We start from the raw sequence: 15,024 nt of genomic DNA on the forward strand, positions 1-15,024 counted from the left end.
TTGACACTTAAGGGGCCTGTCCCAGTACCCACACTTGTGGTCTTGGCCACTTCAGTGTGTGTGCACAACGAGAAGTGTGCAAGGCTGTCCCAAGTCTGATAAATGCCAAAGCTCAGTGCCCTTAATGCACACTAAATTCTGTGTCAAGGCCAAGTGCATATCCTATTCATTCATTGTTCAGTTACTTGTGCCTCAATCACTTGATGAGAAACTTTCCAGTGTAAGTTATATTATTTAGATATTACATTTAATTTGGTAAGATTTGAAGTGTTGCATACTGCTTTAACAGACATTTAAAAGTTTATTTTTTTTTTTATTCCAGATGTGTGAATAAAGAGCTGTCAAAACTTTACTTGCATTTTACACTATACTATGTGTCCGACTATGTATCACTTATCAAAAGTGCTACACAGACTTGCAGTCTTAATGCCCACTTGAACCAAATACAGGAAATATTTCATGCAAGTCAAGTGCAAATACCGGAAGTGCTACCATTGGGGACAGGTGTACTCGGTGATTAGCTTGAATGGCTGAATTGGCAGTTGTACTCTTACTGACACCTGGTGGTGTGGTTGCGGTATCACACCAAAGTAAGCCTTTCAGTCATGATTGAGAATAAAATGCTAACAGGTTACTGACATGTAGGCCTACTGTTGGGCTGATCATGTAATCTCAATATTTCCCCCCCATAAGACTGACCTACTCATGTTGTATAAAGCTGCTTGTAGAACATTAATACGGTCTAAATCTCATGATTTTTTTATGTATTCTATATATAGAAGATCAAAATGATGCGATTTAGACCTTATAAATATACACGTTCCTGTTTATGAAGGAGATTGGGAATAGGAATGTTTTAATCTAATATTTAATTCAAAATGTAGAAGATGCCACTTCATGCATTTTCTTTGGTCGGATAGAAAATACATTGAGTGACAAGTGTAAATAGGCCCATAGTTTGTGGAAAAGCTGTAACTGAGGTGTTCAGCTTTTAAACTAAAGTTTATGTTTAATTAAAAATGTATCTAAGAGTTAAATAAGCAGGATGGTTTCAGCACAGCAGTATACTGAACTCATATCTTAGCATTTGCAGTGTTTGAGTGGGTGTTTATGAACTAGAGCAAATATTTGTATAGATGATTCTACTTTTGGATTTGTTGATTCGATAAGACTGGAACACACCTGTGTGTATGTTTTCCTCTTGTGCCACATAGATGAGGCTCAACTCCAGAAGGCCATATGGGTCCTGCTGAGCTTCAGCCTGTTCCTCCTGCAGCCTTTGGCCTGCTGGTCCACAGCAGCTCAGCACGGCTCACCTCAACACACATTGCAGGGGCTGTCTGCCAGAACGCAATACAAACTAAAAACACACAGACTTTGGTGTCCTTGAGTTTAAACATTCTGCGGCATTGGAAAGCATAATCATCCTGAAACCACTCACCCGCCTCCCTGTCCTGGTGGACTTCTGCTAGGTGTTTCTCTGTCATATATGGAAGCCTATTTCTTCCACTTACGAAAAAAAGTGGTACAAAGAATAATAAATACATATAAAGTCAAAGTTATGAAGCAGAGTCAATTATTACAAATTTTTGACTTTTTAACTCACAATTATGACTTGGTGTCATGATTTTGACATTTTATCTTATGACTACTATGTCATATTTTTGACTTGTCTTAACTATACATTGTTGTCATAATTTTGACTTGTCCTGTCATAATTATGATTTACCAAAGCATGATTTTGTGGTGGAAATGGGCTTCCATGGTTATCGCACAATAAAAAGATGGAAATAAATTGACATACAAAGTTGAAATTGTGACAAAAATTCATAAGTATGATATATAAAGTCAATGTTGTGTCAAAAAGTTGAAATTATGAGATAAAAAGTCAATTGACAAACATTTGACTTTTTAACTCATAATTATGACTTAGAATCTCCTAATTTATACTTTTTAAGTCATAATTATGATTTACCAAAGCCTGATTTTTTTCCTCATATAATTGAAATGGGCATACTGGAAATAAATCACTTAAATAATAAATCTTAAAATAATTTGAGTCTAGCTAGTCCAGGGACCTGTTTGCAAATATATAATATTATGAAAATAAAATTTGAGTCTTGCCAGACCTCACTCCCTCAAATCAAACTTGGCAGGTACAATCTATCGCAAGAGACATGAAAGGAAACCAGGAACAGAAGAGCAGAAAATAGTCCTTTCAACGAAACGAGGGGGAGGAGGGTTACCGTGAAGAAAAGGTCCACCAGGAGTGGTTCCTGTCATGCACTTGGGCCATGTGGAGTGGGGTGGGGAACCAGGAACAATGAAGACAGTCATACAGTGAGGCAAAACAAGGCCCAGATGTTTCCAATCAATTCCCTGTACGAGATAAGGTTTCATATGAAGCCATAGAGAAACATGCCTGATAAGATTATTTAACATGGAGGACTCTCAGCCTCTCCCCTCCTCTCCTCATCATTTTGACTTCACTGTGACTGTACGCCCTCTTTCGTCGTCCAGTGTGGAAAGACTGGATGAACAAAACATCTAGGTGAGCCAAGTTCTGGTTCAGGGTGGGGGAGTGCACACACACACACACACACACACACACACACACTAGACCAGATGTGTATTTAGGGATGGGCAAATGCAAGGTTAGAACGTGACTGGAGGAAAGGATTTTTATTACTCTCATTGTTCTCAGGCTTGTTGGAGTCCCTTGAAGCACTTTTAAACCTTATTTTTGTGAGCATGCGCAGAGCAAGGCTGCTTTCTGAACGCATAGTTGAGTTTTCGTGAAAGATTCAGCTCATAGGGTCTTGTTGCTCGAGTGGGTGAGGTCCCTCAGGCGCAGTTCATGAGAGTTTGGAGCTGTGATTTGCAGTGATCTAGTGTGAACTGGAGCGCTGCAGAGCTCCTCACAGTGGACAATCAATTACAATGCATAAAATGCCTCCACTGTACGCGCAATCCCGAGCAAGAGTCTTCGCCAACACTCTTCAGCGCTGGCGAAACACGCACTTTTAAAGGGAGTTTACCATAACAGCAGAAAAGATGCCCTTTTGCAAGAGGACCATAGTCCCTAAAGATGTGTGCAAGAGCGGCGGCAAGAGTCGCGGTGCGATGTTCACGGATCTGGTGGATGTGTGCGGTTTGACTCTGTGCGCGGTGCTCCGGCAGCTGTCGGATTTATCCCGTCAGTCGGTGAGCATCCTGGAGGAGCTGGAGGGAGAGCTCGCCTCCATCTGCTACCGCTCCGGAGCTCTGGAGAATAAACTTATCAGCCTGCAGAAACACATCTCAGCACTGGCCACCAAGCCGCCGGTCAAAAGTAGGAACTTTTCACTACTCTTGCTGACTTAAATACGTATGTGGATGACTTGTTTGCTCAAGTTCAAGGTCTTCTTAACTGCATGTTTACATTCACCATACAACATAAAACATCTCTTGACTATCGTTCTTGGGCTGCTGAGCATATTTTGAGAACAATAACGTCTTTATTAATTCTATAGATATTGTGTTCAGTCTCTAAATGTAGCTGTTTCTCCTCTGGCTGTAATGTAAATATGTAGAGATGGAGGGATAATGGTCCAGTTGGGAAGGAGCAACAAATGTTCTTTTGTTCACCACGTGAACCTTGTGTTTCGTTCTACCGAATAAACCAATTGCCAAGTGACCAAATAATAATAACAACCCTTGTCAAGACATTTACCATGGTAAACTATGGTTTCTGCAAATAATTACCTTAGTTACAACAGTTCTCGTTTTTCCTAAGGATCCTAGGGTTAAATCTGACACCCACTGAAAAATGGAAAACTATATTAAAATTCCCAAATTATGGTACAACAGGTCAACAGGTGTGTTTTTGTTTGTTGCCAAAGTTTCCTGGTTAATTTCTATCACTTTTGGCATTTCGTAATATCTCACTTATATCAACTTATGTATTTCACTATTAGTTAATGAACATTGTATATAATCCTCCAGTGTAACTCTGTCAGTCAATATGGACAAAATCAATTCCTTGTATGCCAAACTGTTTGTTTCAGTACTACAGGTGTTTAGGAAAGTGCTTTATGTTTTTGCCATGTAGTGTTTTAGGAGAAAATTACAGCATTGTATCCCATCATGGAGAACAATATATGTCATAATGTGCCATCTTACAAAATATTAAATATATTTGGGTCATACACTTTTAAAAAACTTAATTCCATGCCAAAAGGTCAAAGGTCATAACTGGTTCTTCAGATGCATGTTGAATTTGAATTTTAAAGACCACAGACATAACATCTTTTAGTAGTTAACTTTATAAAACATTTTTAACTGCTTTTATTGTGTTATATAGTCTTTCTGTCATTTTGTTTAATTGACTTTTTATTACCATTACCAGTTTTATAGCATTAACAATAATAACTGTTGTAACTATGGTGTTTTGGAAACTATGGTTACCATGAAAAATTGATGTCAGAGAATGAAATCAGCTGTAGTATCTTTTTGTAGATTCATTTGTGACGTGCCTTCTCAGTTTTGACTATTATTACTGCTAGTGTATCTAGGCTGCGTTGGAGTGGGAGAAAGATGCTGTAAAATTGCAATTGTATGCCACTGCCACAAAAGTACTGAACAAACAAGAGATGGCCTTATTGTTTAAACAGAAGAAATCAGTATCATTTGACAGCTATTCAAGTATTAGGATAATGACCAACACTTTCTCTTCTTAATGAACAGTAAACAAATGCTTTGTCCATGCCACAAAGACTGTTTATTACCAAAACATTCACACTTGGCTTTGTGTTTAACTTTCACATTATAATGTGTTGTTTTTAAATCTTTCCCATTTGCATTTGAGATGCATTTGGCATCTACTCCCCCTGACACCTCCCACACTGCTCTGTGCACTGAAACAGGATAAACCCTGCCAACTTGCTCCATCTGAAGATGTGCAGAATATTTCCTCCGTCCATTTCCTTTGTCTTATCAGAGAAAGCCTCTCTGTATTGTTTAGCTTAACCCTGAGCCCGGCACGTTTGGCAGTCCTTCTTTTCCTCCGTCCTTATCATTTTACAGTGGCAGACCACAGTAGAAACAAAGTATGGAGATTATCCTGCAAGTTCAGGAGGAGATCACTGGTACTGTATTTGTTTAATACTGTAATGGTGAAGCATTAGCAGTTTGAACTTCTGCCATGCTTTGACATGTTGAAGATAAATGATGTGAATCTCTGTATGCAGCGGATTCTTTGGCTGGGAACTCTTCTCCACTGCGGTGTGGGGACTGAGGTCAGGCCCCTCTGGAGACTGTTTGATGGGGACAGGAGGTGAAGGGGCAGACTGGAGGCTTGTTTTTACAGTGACTGAACCAATTGCATTAAAACTGACAGTTGATTCAGCTCTTCCTAAGTGAGTGTCAGTCAACTCCAGTGATTACTGCCTCATTCCTCAGGCATTCACGTGAAAGTCACAAGATCAAGTGTAGGTACAGTATGTGTGTGTTAAGGCAGAAGACAGAAGGATCAAGTGGATTTAAGGAGTTTTGACCCTTAAACATTCATTTCCTCTCTTTTTTGGTTATATAGTTGGGCTTTTTTGCTTTTATTTGATACGACAGTTGTGGAGAGACTTAAAGGGATAGTTCACCCAAAAATGAAAATTCTGTCATCATTTACTCACCTTCAAATTGTTCCAAACCTGTATAAATTTCTTTGCACAAAAGACAAAAGAATATATTTTGACTCCCATTTTCCCCCATACTGTAGAAATCAATGGGGGCACTGTTTTGTTTCCCATATTCTTCAAAATATCTTCTTTTGTGTTCAGCAGAACAAAGAAATTCATATAGGTTTGGAACAAACTGAAGGTGAGTAAATGATGTCAGAATTTTCATTTTTGGGTGAACTATCCCTTTAAATCTTTAAAAACACTAATAGGTCGGTAACTTCTTCAAAACAATAACAAAGGCGTAGATTGATGACGCAGTGAAGAATGTGGAATCATGGTGGGTAAATCAACTTGTCATCATGCCGATTGATCTAATAATGTTTATGGATGAGTGGATGGATGCATTCATGTTTTTAACATGACAGTGGCATGAAGCAGGGCGTGGCCGAGAATCGCGGGCGCGATTGCTAATGAGAGACAGATATCAGCGCCACAAGCGAGTCCCGGGGGATATAAAGGGACATTTCATTCTACCGAACTACTAGCAAAGCTGAAATACTTCTCATACAGGTCAGTTTATTTGACGAATTAAAATTGTGAGGTAACGCAGCGCTGTTTCACTTGGTCTAACGTTACATTATCATATTAAACTGCATTTGAGTGTGTTGAAAGTTGTAATGTTATTCTATGTATTAGTTTGTTGGCTGTATGAGACTAACAGTAAGCTAGATCAACATTAGAATATCATACTGATGATATTCTAACATTTCATCGTGTTGAGCTATAACATTGATTCGTCTTATGTACATTTGCTTAGCTGTCTAATAACGTGCATGAGCAGCGTCTCTGTCAAGTCGAAGTTTGTCGCGAAGCTCCCGCCATCTCAAAAACGCCACGCCGATATTGATCCTCGTTTTATTTCTTCTTTTGTCCCAATGTTTGCTTGCCATGGTCCATAATGTTTGAATAAAACAACAACAGCGTACCGCTAGACATTACGCAGTTGTCCACGTCTGTTACCATGGTTAGTATACAAGCGGAAACCAGGAATAACGCAGATATTATGTAATTGACAGGCGACAAGTAACAAGCGACGGGCACTATTTTTAAATTGTTAATTTCTCTGAATTTACAAATTCTTGGAAGCATTTAGGATAATGTAAGTACACAATTGAATGAAATATATAACACTGTGCAAGTGGTTTTTGGACATTTTAATATCAAAATTTTACATATTGTGCCTTTAAAATAACTGATGTAAATTTTCATACTGTACTTTATCCACATTATTTTGCAAAGTGGAAGTAAGCTAAACAACCAGAAAAATAACAAAGTGCAGTAAACGGTAAAACTTTTTGTGCTACAAACCAGTGTGTTTATCATTATGATGATGAATTAAAATAATATAGAATTTTAATATAAAATAATTTTAATATATTGAATATAGTTATTGGCCATAACATGAAAATGTTGATGATATCATTGTTTCACGTATATTGGTGGACTGTTCTTCCCAAGCACCACCAATAAGCAATTCGGAAGTTTTTGAAATTTACGTGAAATGAATGAACATTATTTATTTTGAGCTTTATGAGTTTCTCCCTTGCTGAAAGTTTCATGTAACTGTGAATGGTTATGTGCAAAGTGTCATGGATCTGGTGCAGATTATGGATGTAAATCTTGAAGTGACTTTCATATTAATGTTTGAAGATTTATACACAGAATATCCCTGACTTTTAGAGCCGAAGTGCTCTGAACTGAGTCAAGCCATTGCTTTTTTTCAGTGTCTTTTATAGTCTGCAAGATTAACTGGAATTTTAATAAGAGTGTGTGAGAGAGCAAGAGAGGATAGATGGAATGAGTGAGACGGAAGATCAGAGAAACAGAAGATGGAAGGAGAAAGCGAGTGGGCCAGAGTGTTCAAGGACAGAGTAGCAAGTATAAATTCAGCTGAAATGCAAAAGAAACTTCATATTGTCTTATTTTTGGCCTCTTTTGCTCCTTTTGCTCTCTTGGACTGGGCTCCTGAGTTGCCATAGAAATGATCCTATTGCTTTAAATGACTAAAAAACCCATGCAGACCTTTTCATTTCATAAACCTAACCATAGTTACAAGAAGTTGTCACCTCTCCTGCTGTATTATGACTCAACCCAATATTCCCTTCTCACCTTGGATTATGTCTCACTCTGGCCTTTAAAACAAAGATAAAACAAAAGCACAAAAGGAATCGATTTATCTGAAATGAAATGCAGCAGTTGCGCAACAAGTCCAAGAGCTTCCAGAAACTCTGTCTGTTTCTTTCTACCTTTAATGTGCTTATCATTTATTGGGGTAGCAGCTTAGAAAGGTCGACACAGGTATCGACACTAAAGATGTCTTGCAGCTGTGACAAATTCAGTAACTTTGTGCTTGTCTGTCTACCAGATGCCTACAGACATAACTGGAGAACAACTCAGCTCTAGCACATTCTCTCAAGCCAAGGTTGTGCTGTGCAGACATTTTGTGTGTGTTTTTATGTTGAACATATGTAAGTCACTGCTCGCCTTTCCTGTACTGGCGTCCCATCTCTAGGCAGTTGTGCAGCTCTTGGCAAGAAAGTGTTTGGCTCTGAGACTAGACCAAAGAGAGTATGTGTAATACACTACAGTCCGTCCAGCTCTTACTATGACACAATAGTGTTGTAATGTAGCAGAGGTCGACATGCTTTTGGCCCCCAGACACACTGAAACATTACTAAAACAGATACACCTTTTGCTTAACTGCATTTTAAATGTGACAGTGTTACAAAATGCATACTCTTGTGAAAAAGAAGTGCGCTTAATTGTATTGAATTATAATGTACTTAAAATCTTAAAAGTATACTATAAAAATAACTTGAACCTTGTATCGGCCGGCTCCCGCGTCAGCATCATACGCATGTGTCATGGCGCTCACGTTAACAGCATCGACCAAAATTGAGCCGGCGTTTGGACGTAGAACCCGGAAGTGCTGCACTGTGCTTACTACGTCAACTGGAGACTGACATGGAAGAGAAGAAATTGTTGAATAAAGTCGCTATTTTTGTGTTGTTTTTTTGCACACAAAAAATATTCTCGACGCTTCATAACATTAAAGTTGAGCCACTGTAGTCACACAGACTACTTTAACAATGTCTTTACTACCTTTCTGGGCCTTGAATGTGGTCGTTGTGTTGAAGTCCATCGGAGGCCAGATTGCTCATAGATTTCATCAAAAACATCTTAATTTGTTTTCTTTTAAAATTAATAATGTCAAATTAAAAGTTTTACTTAAACCCTTAGCTGTCACCGTCCCACAGGTGGGACGCTTGGTGCTCTTTTTATTTATTGCCTTTTTTCATATCACATCTTTTAGTAATCATCACAAGATAGATATCATTCGAAAGCCTACAAACTCAAGATTCAGCCTGTGAAAAACGTTTTGAAATCGGATGTTGCGTGTGAGCTCCTACCCTAGTGAGTTGGGTCAGGTTTCATATTACAATATTTATTTTAGCTACTTTATAGTCAAAAACTTTTCTAATTTTGACAAAACACATATCGTCAGAAAGGTCAGAGTCTCACGGTTCCATATTTGGTGTCTGTTTTGTGATAGAAGTGATATTTGGACAGAAATTTATAAGTTTGTAACAGGAGAATGCATAAAAATTTTTAAATAGGATGTTGGTGACACCCGGTGGCTATTTTTGGTACAGCGCCTAAACAAAATTTCATAGGAACTTCAATTTTTATGATATCAACTTCAAATTTGGAACACAACTTTGTTTGACATATGGCTTTCATTTGATAGCAGATTTAGAGTAAAATATATTTGATAAAATATAAATTTTATATAAAATAAAAAATGTTTCGTACAGTACATTTTGATTTACAATAAATTTAAGCTTCCATAAATTTTCATACTTTAATATTTTCAAGTACTTTATCAGCAATAATCTGCTGAGTGTCTTCTTTAAAACAAGACCAAATTAGGTCTGTACTCCAAAGCATTTTTGAATTGTAATCATTTAAGTTTGTATAGTGCTATTCTCTAAAATGGGGGTGACCGTTAAGGGGCTAAAGTACATTTCATTCACAATGTTTTAATAATCTTTTGTTGTGCTTTAAAGAAGTACACTTGTTTTGACTAACATACTAAGGAGCAGTCGTGGCCTAATGGTTAGAGAGTCAGATTTTATAACCCTAAGGTTGCGGGTTCAATTCTCAATGCCGGCAGGAAATGACTGAGGTGCCCTTGAGCAAGACTCAACCCCTAATTGCTTCCGGGGTGCCACAGCAAAAATGGCTGCCCACTGCTCCGGGTGTGTGTGTGTGTTCGCTACTCACTACTCCTAATGTGTGTGCACTAACTTGGATGGGTTAAATGCAGAGGACAGATTCCGAGTATGGGTTACCATACTTGACCTTCACAAGTCACTTTCACTAAAGCACATGCACGTGTAAAATTGAGACCTGATCATTTTAACTGTAGTGTGTTATTTGACATTACATTTAAAGTTAATGTATTTAAATGTACTAAATTGCAACTTCATCATTACAAATGTGTAATAACAAATATATTTAAAAGCATGACATACAAGTTTCAATAGACATACATTCAATTTTAGGTTACCAATAATGCATTTTTATGAAATTCCATATAGTAATAAGTCCTACTTAAGTATGTCAAAGAAGCACTAATAATTTCCACTAATTGCATTTAATAAAATAATATTTAAATGATAATACATTTCCTTTAATTGTAATTAACATACATTAAATTCAGTTATTTTTTAAAAATATATTATTTCTGTAACAACAAGTACTCTTTTTAAAAGTATGCTAAAGTGTACTTATTTTTCACAGGGGTACAAAGTTTTAGCTGTGCTTTTAGTTCAATTCTCCATATATAATTTTTTTTTTTCCATTCTTGATATTAATACGTTTTGAAAAGAGGCTGGAAAATGTCACACACAATGTTCACACACTGTGTGAATCCTGTAATGTGTTTACTCTGTCTTCTCCTTTAAGATTCCTATCGAGAGAGAGGAGCTACATTTCCTCTGGGCCATGACACACACACACACACACACACACACACACACACACACACACCCCACAGCCTTAGACCAGCCACTGACATTTGAAAAGTGTTTGTGTGAAGTTTAGCAGCTGTTTACTGTTGCATCATACTGTAATGTGTTTCATCATCTCCCTCCCCGTCTTTGAGCATGATTAAACATAACTATTGTGAAAAGCTGTGCAAAAGCAGCTGTTTATGTGAAGGTAGCTGGAGATGCACCAGAAATATCCATACCATCTCAAAAACCATCCACGAGCAGACTGAAACTATTAGCCACTTGTTACCATGGCAACCAGACAACAGGTCTTCTTTTATGAGTACTGAGCATTAGCTTTGACTGAAGTGACCTCATGTTACCTCAAAGGGGGAATAATTCTGGGTCATGTGACCTGTGATAGATTCATGTAGCAGCTGCCATTTCTATGGAGACATTTCATACTGGGATTTGATTGGTGGAGATCTTTCCAAGCAATGCTGCTTTACATGTTGTGCACTTTTAGTCTCAGTCTCTGTTCATGGTCTAAGCACCAGGCAGCCAAAGAAAACAAAATCCCTCTGTTTATATTGTATGGACTTCAGATGACCCACCACTCACAAGCGTAAGATAATGAGAATGAATAAACAGGGCAGTGCTCGAAATGTTACAGTGCCTTTTTATAAACCAAATCTAGTTTGTCAGCATCTACACCTGATACTGGTACTGTAGTGTTTTATCAGCACACAATTACTTAGCAATGAAAGAATCGATATTTAGTTGGAGAATGGCTCCTTGTCAAGATCAACAAATGGCCTGAGCCTGGCAGTGTTGTAATAGGTGAGAAATGATTTCCAGATGTTGGGGAGTAAGTGGAGTGGCTTATAGGAGAGGAAAACATGGAAGAAGAAAAAATAAGACAAAAAATGAAGAGAAAAGCTGTAGGATCCATATCATACATATTCGTTTTACTGCTAAACCTTAACAAATTAAATACAGTACTCAAGAGAATTTGAGTAAATGCATTGCCTTATAGTAGCTCTAACAGTAGTAATTGGGGTTGTCATTGTGGTGATGAGTGAAGTCTGCGGTCAGGTCCTGGATCAGCATCCTTGTTGATCCTGGAACAACATTCCAATCAACCAATCAGATTTGAGGGACAAATGACAGTTTATGTCTAGTTTAATCTTACAGCCAGGGTAAGGGTTAGATTTTAGGGATATGTTATGGTTAGGGATAAGCTTAGGGATAGGGTTTTCGGACAGGAATGTTCAAAAAAATATGTTTATCCAAGAACATGTTATGCTTGGCAATATCACTGCGACCCGGTTTGGTGAAAAAACAAGGCTATTAGTAGATAAAACCTGTTAGTAAGCAAACAAGTAAATTGTCCAGTGTCATGAGAGATATCGGGTTGTCCCTGAAAACGAGTCACCATTTGAACCCCAAGTGGTCCCACTGACTCTCTATAGCGCCTGATTACAATTTCCACAAAATTGCGTTATGATATGTCATTTGAACTACTTTATAATGACCATTAATGTTTGTTTTAGTTAGCTTACGTACTAGCATAACATACACGATTAGCCTGATAGCTTAGCGTATACACTACGCATTTGCACATGCCCTACATGCATTCAATCTTTAATGTAATTATGTAAATGTTAAAGGTTCAATTTTTTCAGTTATTAAAAGAACTATGCAATGATGTTTAATTAAGTTATTATTATTATTATATTAACAGTTTATTAAGTGAAAGAAATTGCATTATGTCCAGTTTATTTTATTATGAAAAATATAGTAAGCAATTTTAAATGAATGTTGTGTGTGTGTGTGTGTGTGCTTAGTATATGATGGGACCTGATGTGGAGGGAGGACCCGATTTCCTACAACACCGGTTCGTTTTCTCTTTATTCTTTTGAAGGGGTTCTTTTCAGTGAACCGGCAATTTGCACTCCGTCTTGAAATATGATTCTAGAACTAATGCAAAAAGAAAATTTGATTTGAAATGAATATGCCTAATTCACTAATGGAACACTAATCACCATAATGGACATTTCAAACAGTGTCTGTCAACAGTGACAGCTACGTGTTTGGTGGATGTAAATTGATTTCATAGTCATTTGAGCCTTTTATTTGAGCACCATGCTTTAGATAACATGTACTGCCCAATGAGCAAGACTTATTCAATCTCAAACTAATTTGGCCAGTTGTAGGGAAACTTCTGCCTTATAAAGCTTTCAAATCACAAAAATAAGTAAATTTGTGTTTTTGAACCACATACACCACTTGTCTTCAATAAGTGATGAGAACTAATTGTGAAAATGTGATTGTATTAGTCAAAATTCACAGACCTTAAGGGTTTACAGTGTATTATGTTTAATGCTGCACAGTGTGCCGGCTACTGTAGGCTTTTAATTGTACACTAAAGCCTAGGATATACATCATTTCACACTTTTGCTCCTGGGGTATGAACCTCTGGAGTAGTGTTAGCACCACACTGAAACCAAAAGTGTACAATGTGAATTACATTAACCCCTATCAATTTCAATTATAAAAGCCCATTATTTATATGTCTTCTTGGGAGTTGTTCCAAATATCTCAGCACTGTACAGGCAGGTTCATCAGTGTGTTCTGGAGGAGAGAGGTGTCAGAGTGCAATAAGAGAACAGACAGTACCAGTGCTGAGGCTCACACTGAGTTTTAATTCTGGTGCCATAATGAGGACCGTATGTGTGAACGCACCCCTGTGCTGTGAAGCGCTACAGGCCTCGTGCTCCACCCAGTCCCACACACACACACACACACACACACACACACACACACACACACACACACACACACACACCTACCTGCCTGTTTGTACTGTGAACATACACAAATATGTGTGAACATTTCAAGGATTATGGCTTTTAATTATACACACATCACAGCATGATAGTAGCCGAGGCATCTGATAAATGCATCAAAATGATCGCATTGATTCAGAGTGCAATGATTTTGTTTAGTGGTTTTTATTCCACATCTCTAGCCAAATCACCAAACCCACATTCCTCCAGTGGGTCCAGCATGTTTCTGTGTAAACGGGTTCCACTGGCCACTAATTTCCAGTCTTTGGAGCACTTCCGACCACAACACAAACACAGGGAACAGAGGCGGATGCCATCACATCACTCAGAATGTCAAATTCTGCTGTGGATTTAGATTGAAAGAGAGTAGCTTGCACTTTCCTTCAGCCAGACACCATGAAGTGTATAAAATTTGATATCACTGCCAGTGTAGCTATGAATTCAGGTGTCAGGCTGTGCTTCAGTATAAAATATATGATTTATTTTATATTTCCTACACAATTATTGTCCTAAACTTATGGAAGAGTAAATCAGCTTTGATTTTTTTGTATGATTTGTTTGTTCCGTACACATTTTGTTCATCAAGATAATCTTCACAAATGTACACAACTTTTATGAATTTTGAAGCTTAAATACAATCAACAGAAGTAAAAAGCAAAAGTTAAGCTATAAACAAACTACAACACAGTCGCATGACTTAAATGTCACCACCATTAATCTTCCGAAAACGTGTTCAATCTTTATTTAAAGCTGCAGTCTGTAAATTTTTTGTTTAAAAATGATCCAAAATAAATTTTTGAGCAAGTACATAACCAGCCAGTGTTCAAAACTATCTCCTTACCTTAGCCCGATTCACAGCGGTAAGCTTGTAATAATGTTTTCTAATAAGAATGTTACTGGTGGGTTTGAGCATGCAGCCGTTCTTCTTTGCATCATTACTTCTTAATTCTTACTTCATAATTCTTATTTTGGTCATACTTCCAAGACGTCTGTGATTCCGAAGTACAGTATCCACACCGATGTGGTGACTGCCCCAAACATTAGATTCATCTGTGCTGAGGAGCCGCAGCATGATAATTCTGCAAATAACTGCAATTGCGGGTTTCAAACAGAGATGGCGACAAAGAGGCAAAACTTACGGGCTGTAGCTTTAAAATCTACAAGCTGGAAAATTTAAATTATAATAGTTTGCATGAGCAGGATTATAAATACAACAAGAATGTAAGAGCGGACTAGTGTGTAGATGAGTTTACCTGGTGTGATTACATTTAATGTCTCCAACAACCTTTGTAGTCCCATTAATCATAACTTAGTTAGCAAACACCTTTTTCAAGACATGCAGATGCTTAAAAAGGTCACATATGGGGTTTTACTGATGTATATTTTTCCGTCGTAAAATAAAACGTGAAAATATCTTGAGCTTGTGTTAACCACAGATCTTTTTTTCAGGCATTTAACCAAAAAACT

At 37.6% G+C, this 15,024-nt stretch overlaps 1 protein-coding gene across 3 annotated transcripts in view; it reads left to right on the forward strand.

Moving 5' to 3' along the window:
* The first annotated feature begins 2,654 nt into the window (after positions 1–2,654).
* nhsl2 (NHS-like 2) overlaps positions 2,655–15,024 on the forward strand; it is an 83,743-nt gene continuing 71,373 nt past the window's right edge. Inside the window, exon 1 of one of the 3 annotated variants that reach the window (XM_051898944.1) lies at positions 2,655–3,331. In XM_051898944.1, the coding sequence (XP_051754904.1) occupies positions 3,055–3,331 (277 nt within the window). In that variant the 5' untranslated portion in view covers positions 2,655–3,054. The remainder of the gene's footprint in view (positions 3,332–15,024) is intronic. The other 2 variants (XM_051898936.1, XM_051898937.1) reach the window with 2 other exon arrangements.

Source organism: Ctenopharyngodon idella, chromosome 7 (genome assembly GCF_019924925.1).
Source record: "Ctenopharyngodon idella isolate HZGC_01 chromosome 7, HZGC01, whole genome shotgun sequence".
Lineage (NCBI taxonomy): Eukaryota > Metazoa > Chordata > Actinopteri > Cypriniformes > Xenocyprididae > Ctenopharyngodon > Ctenopharyngodon idella.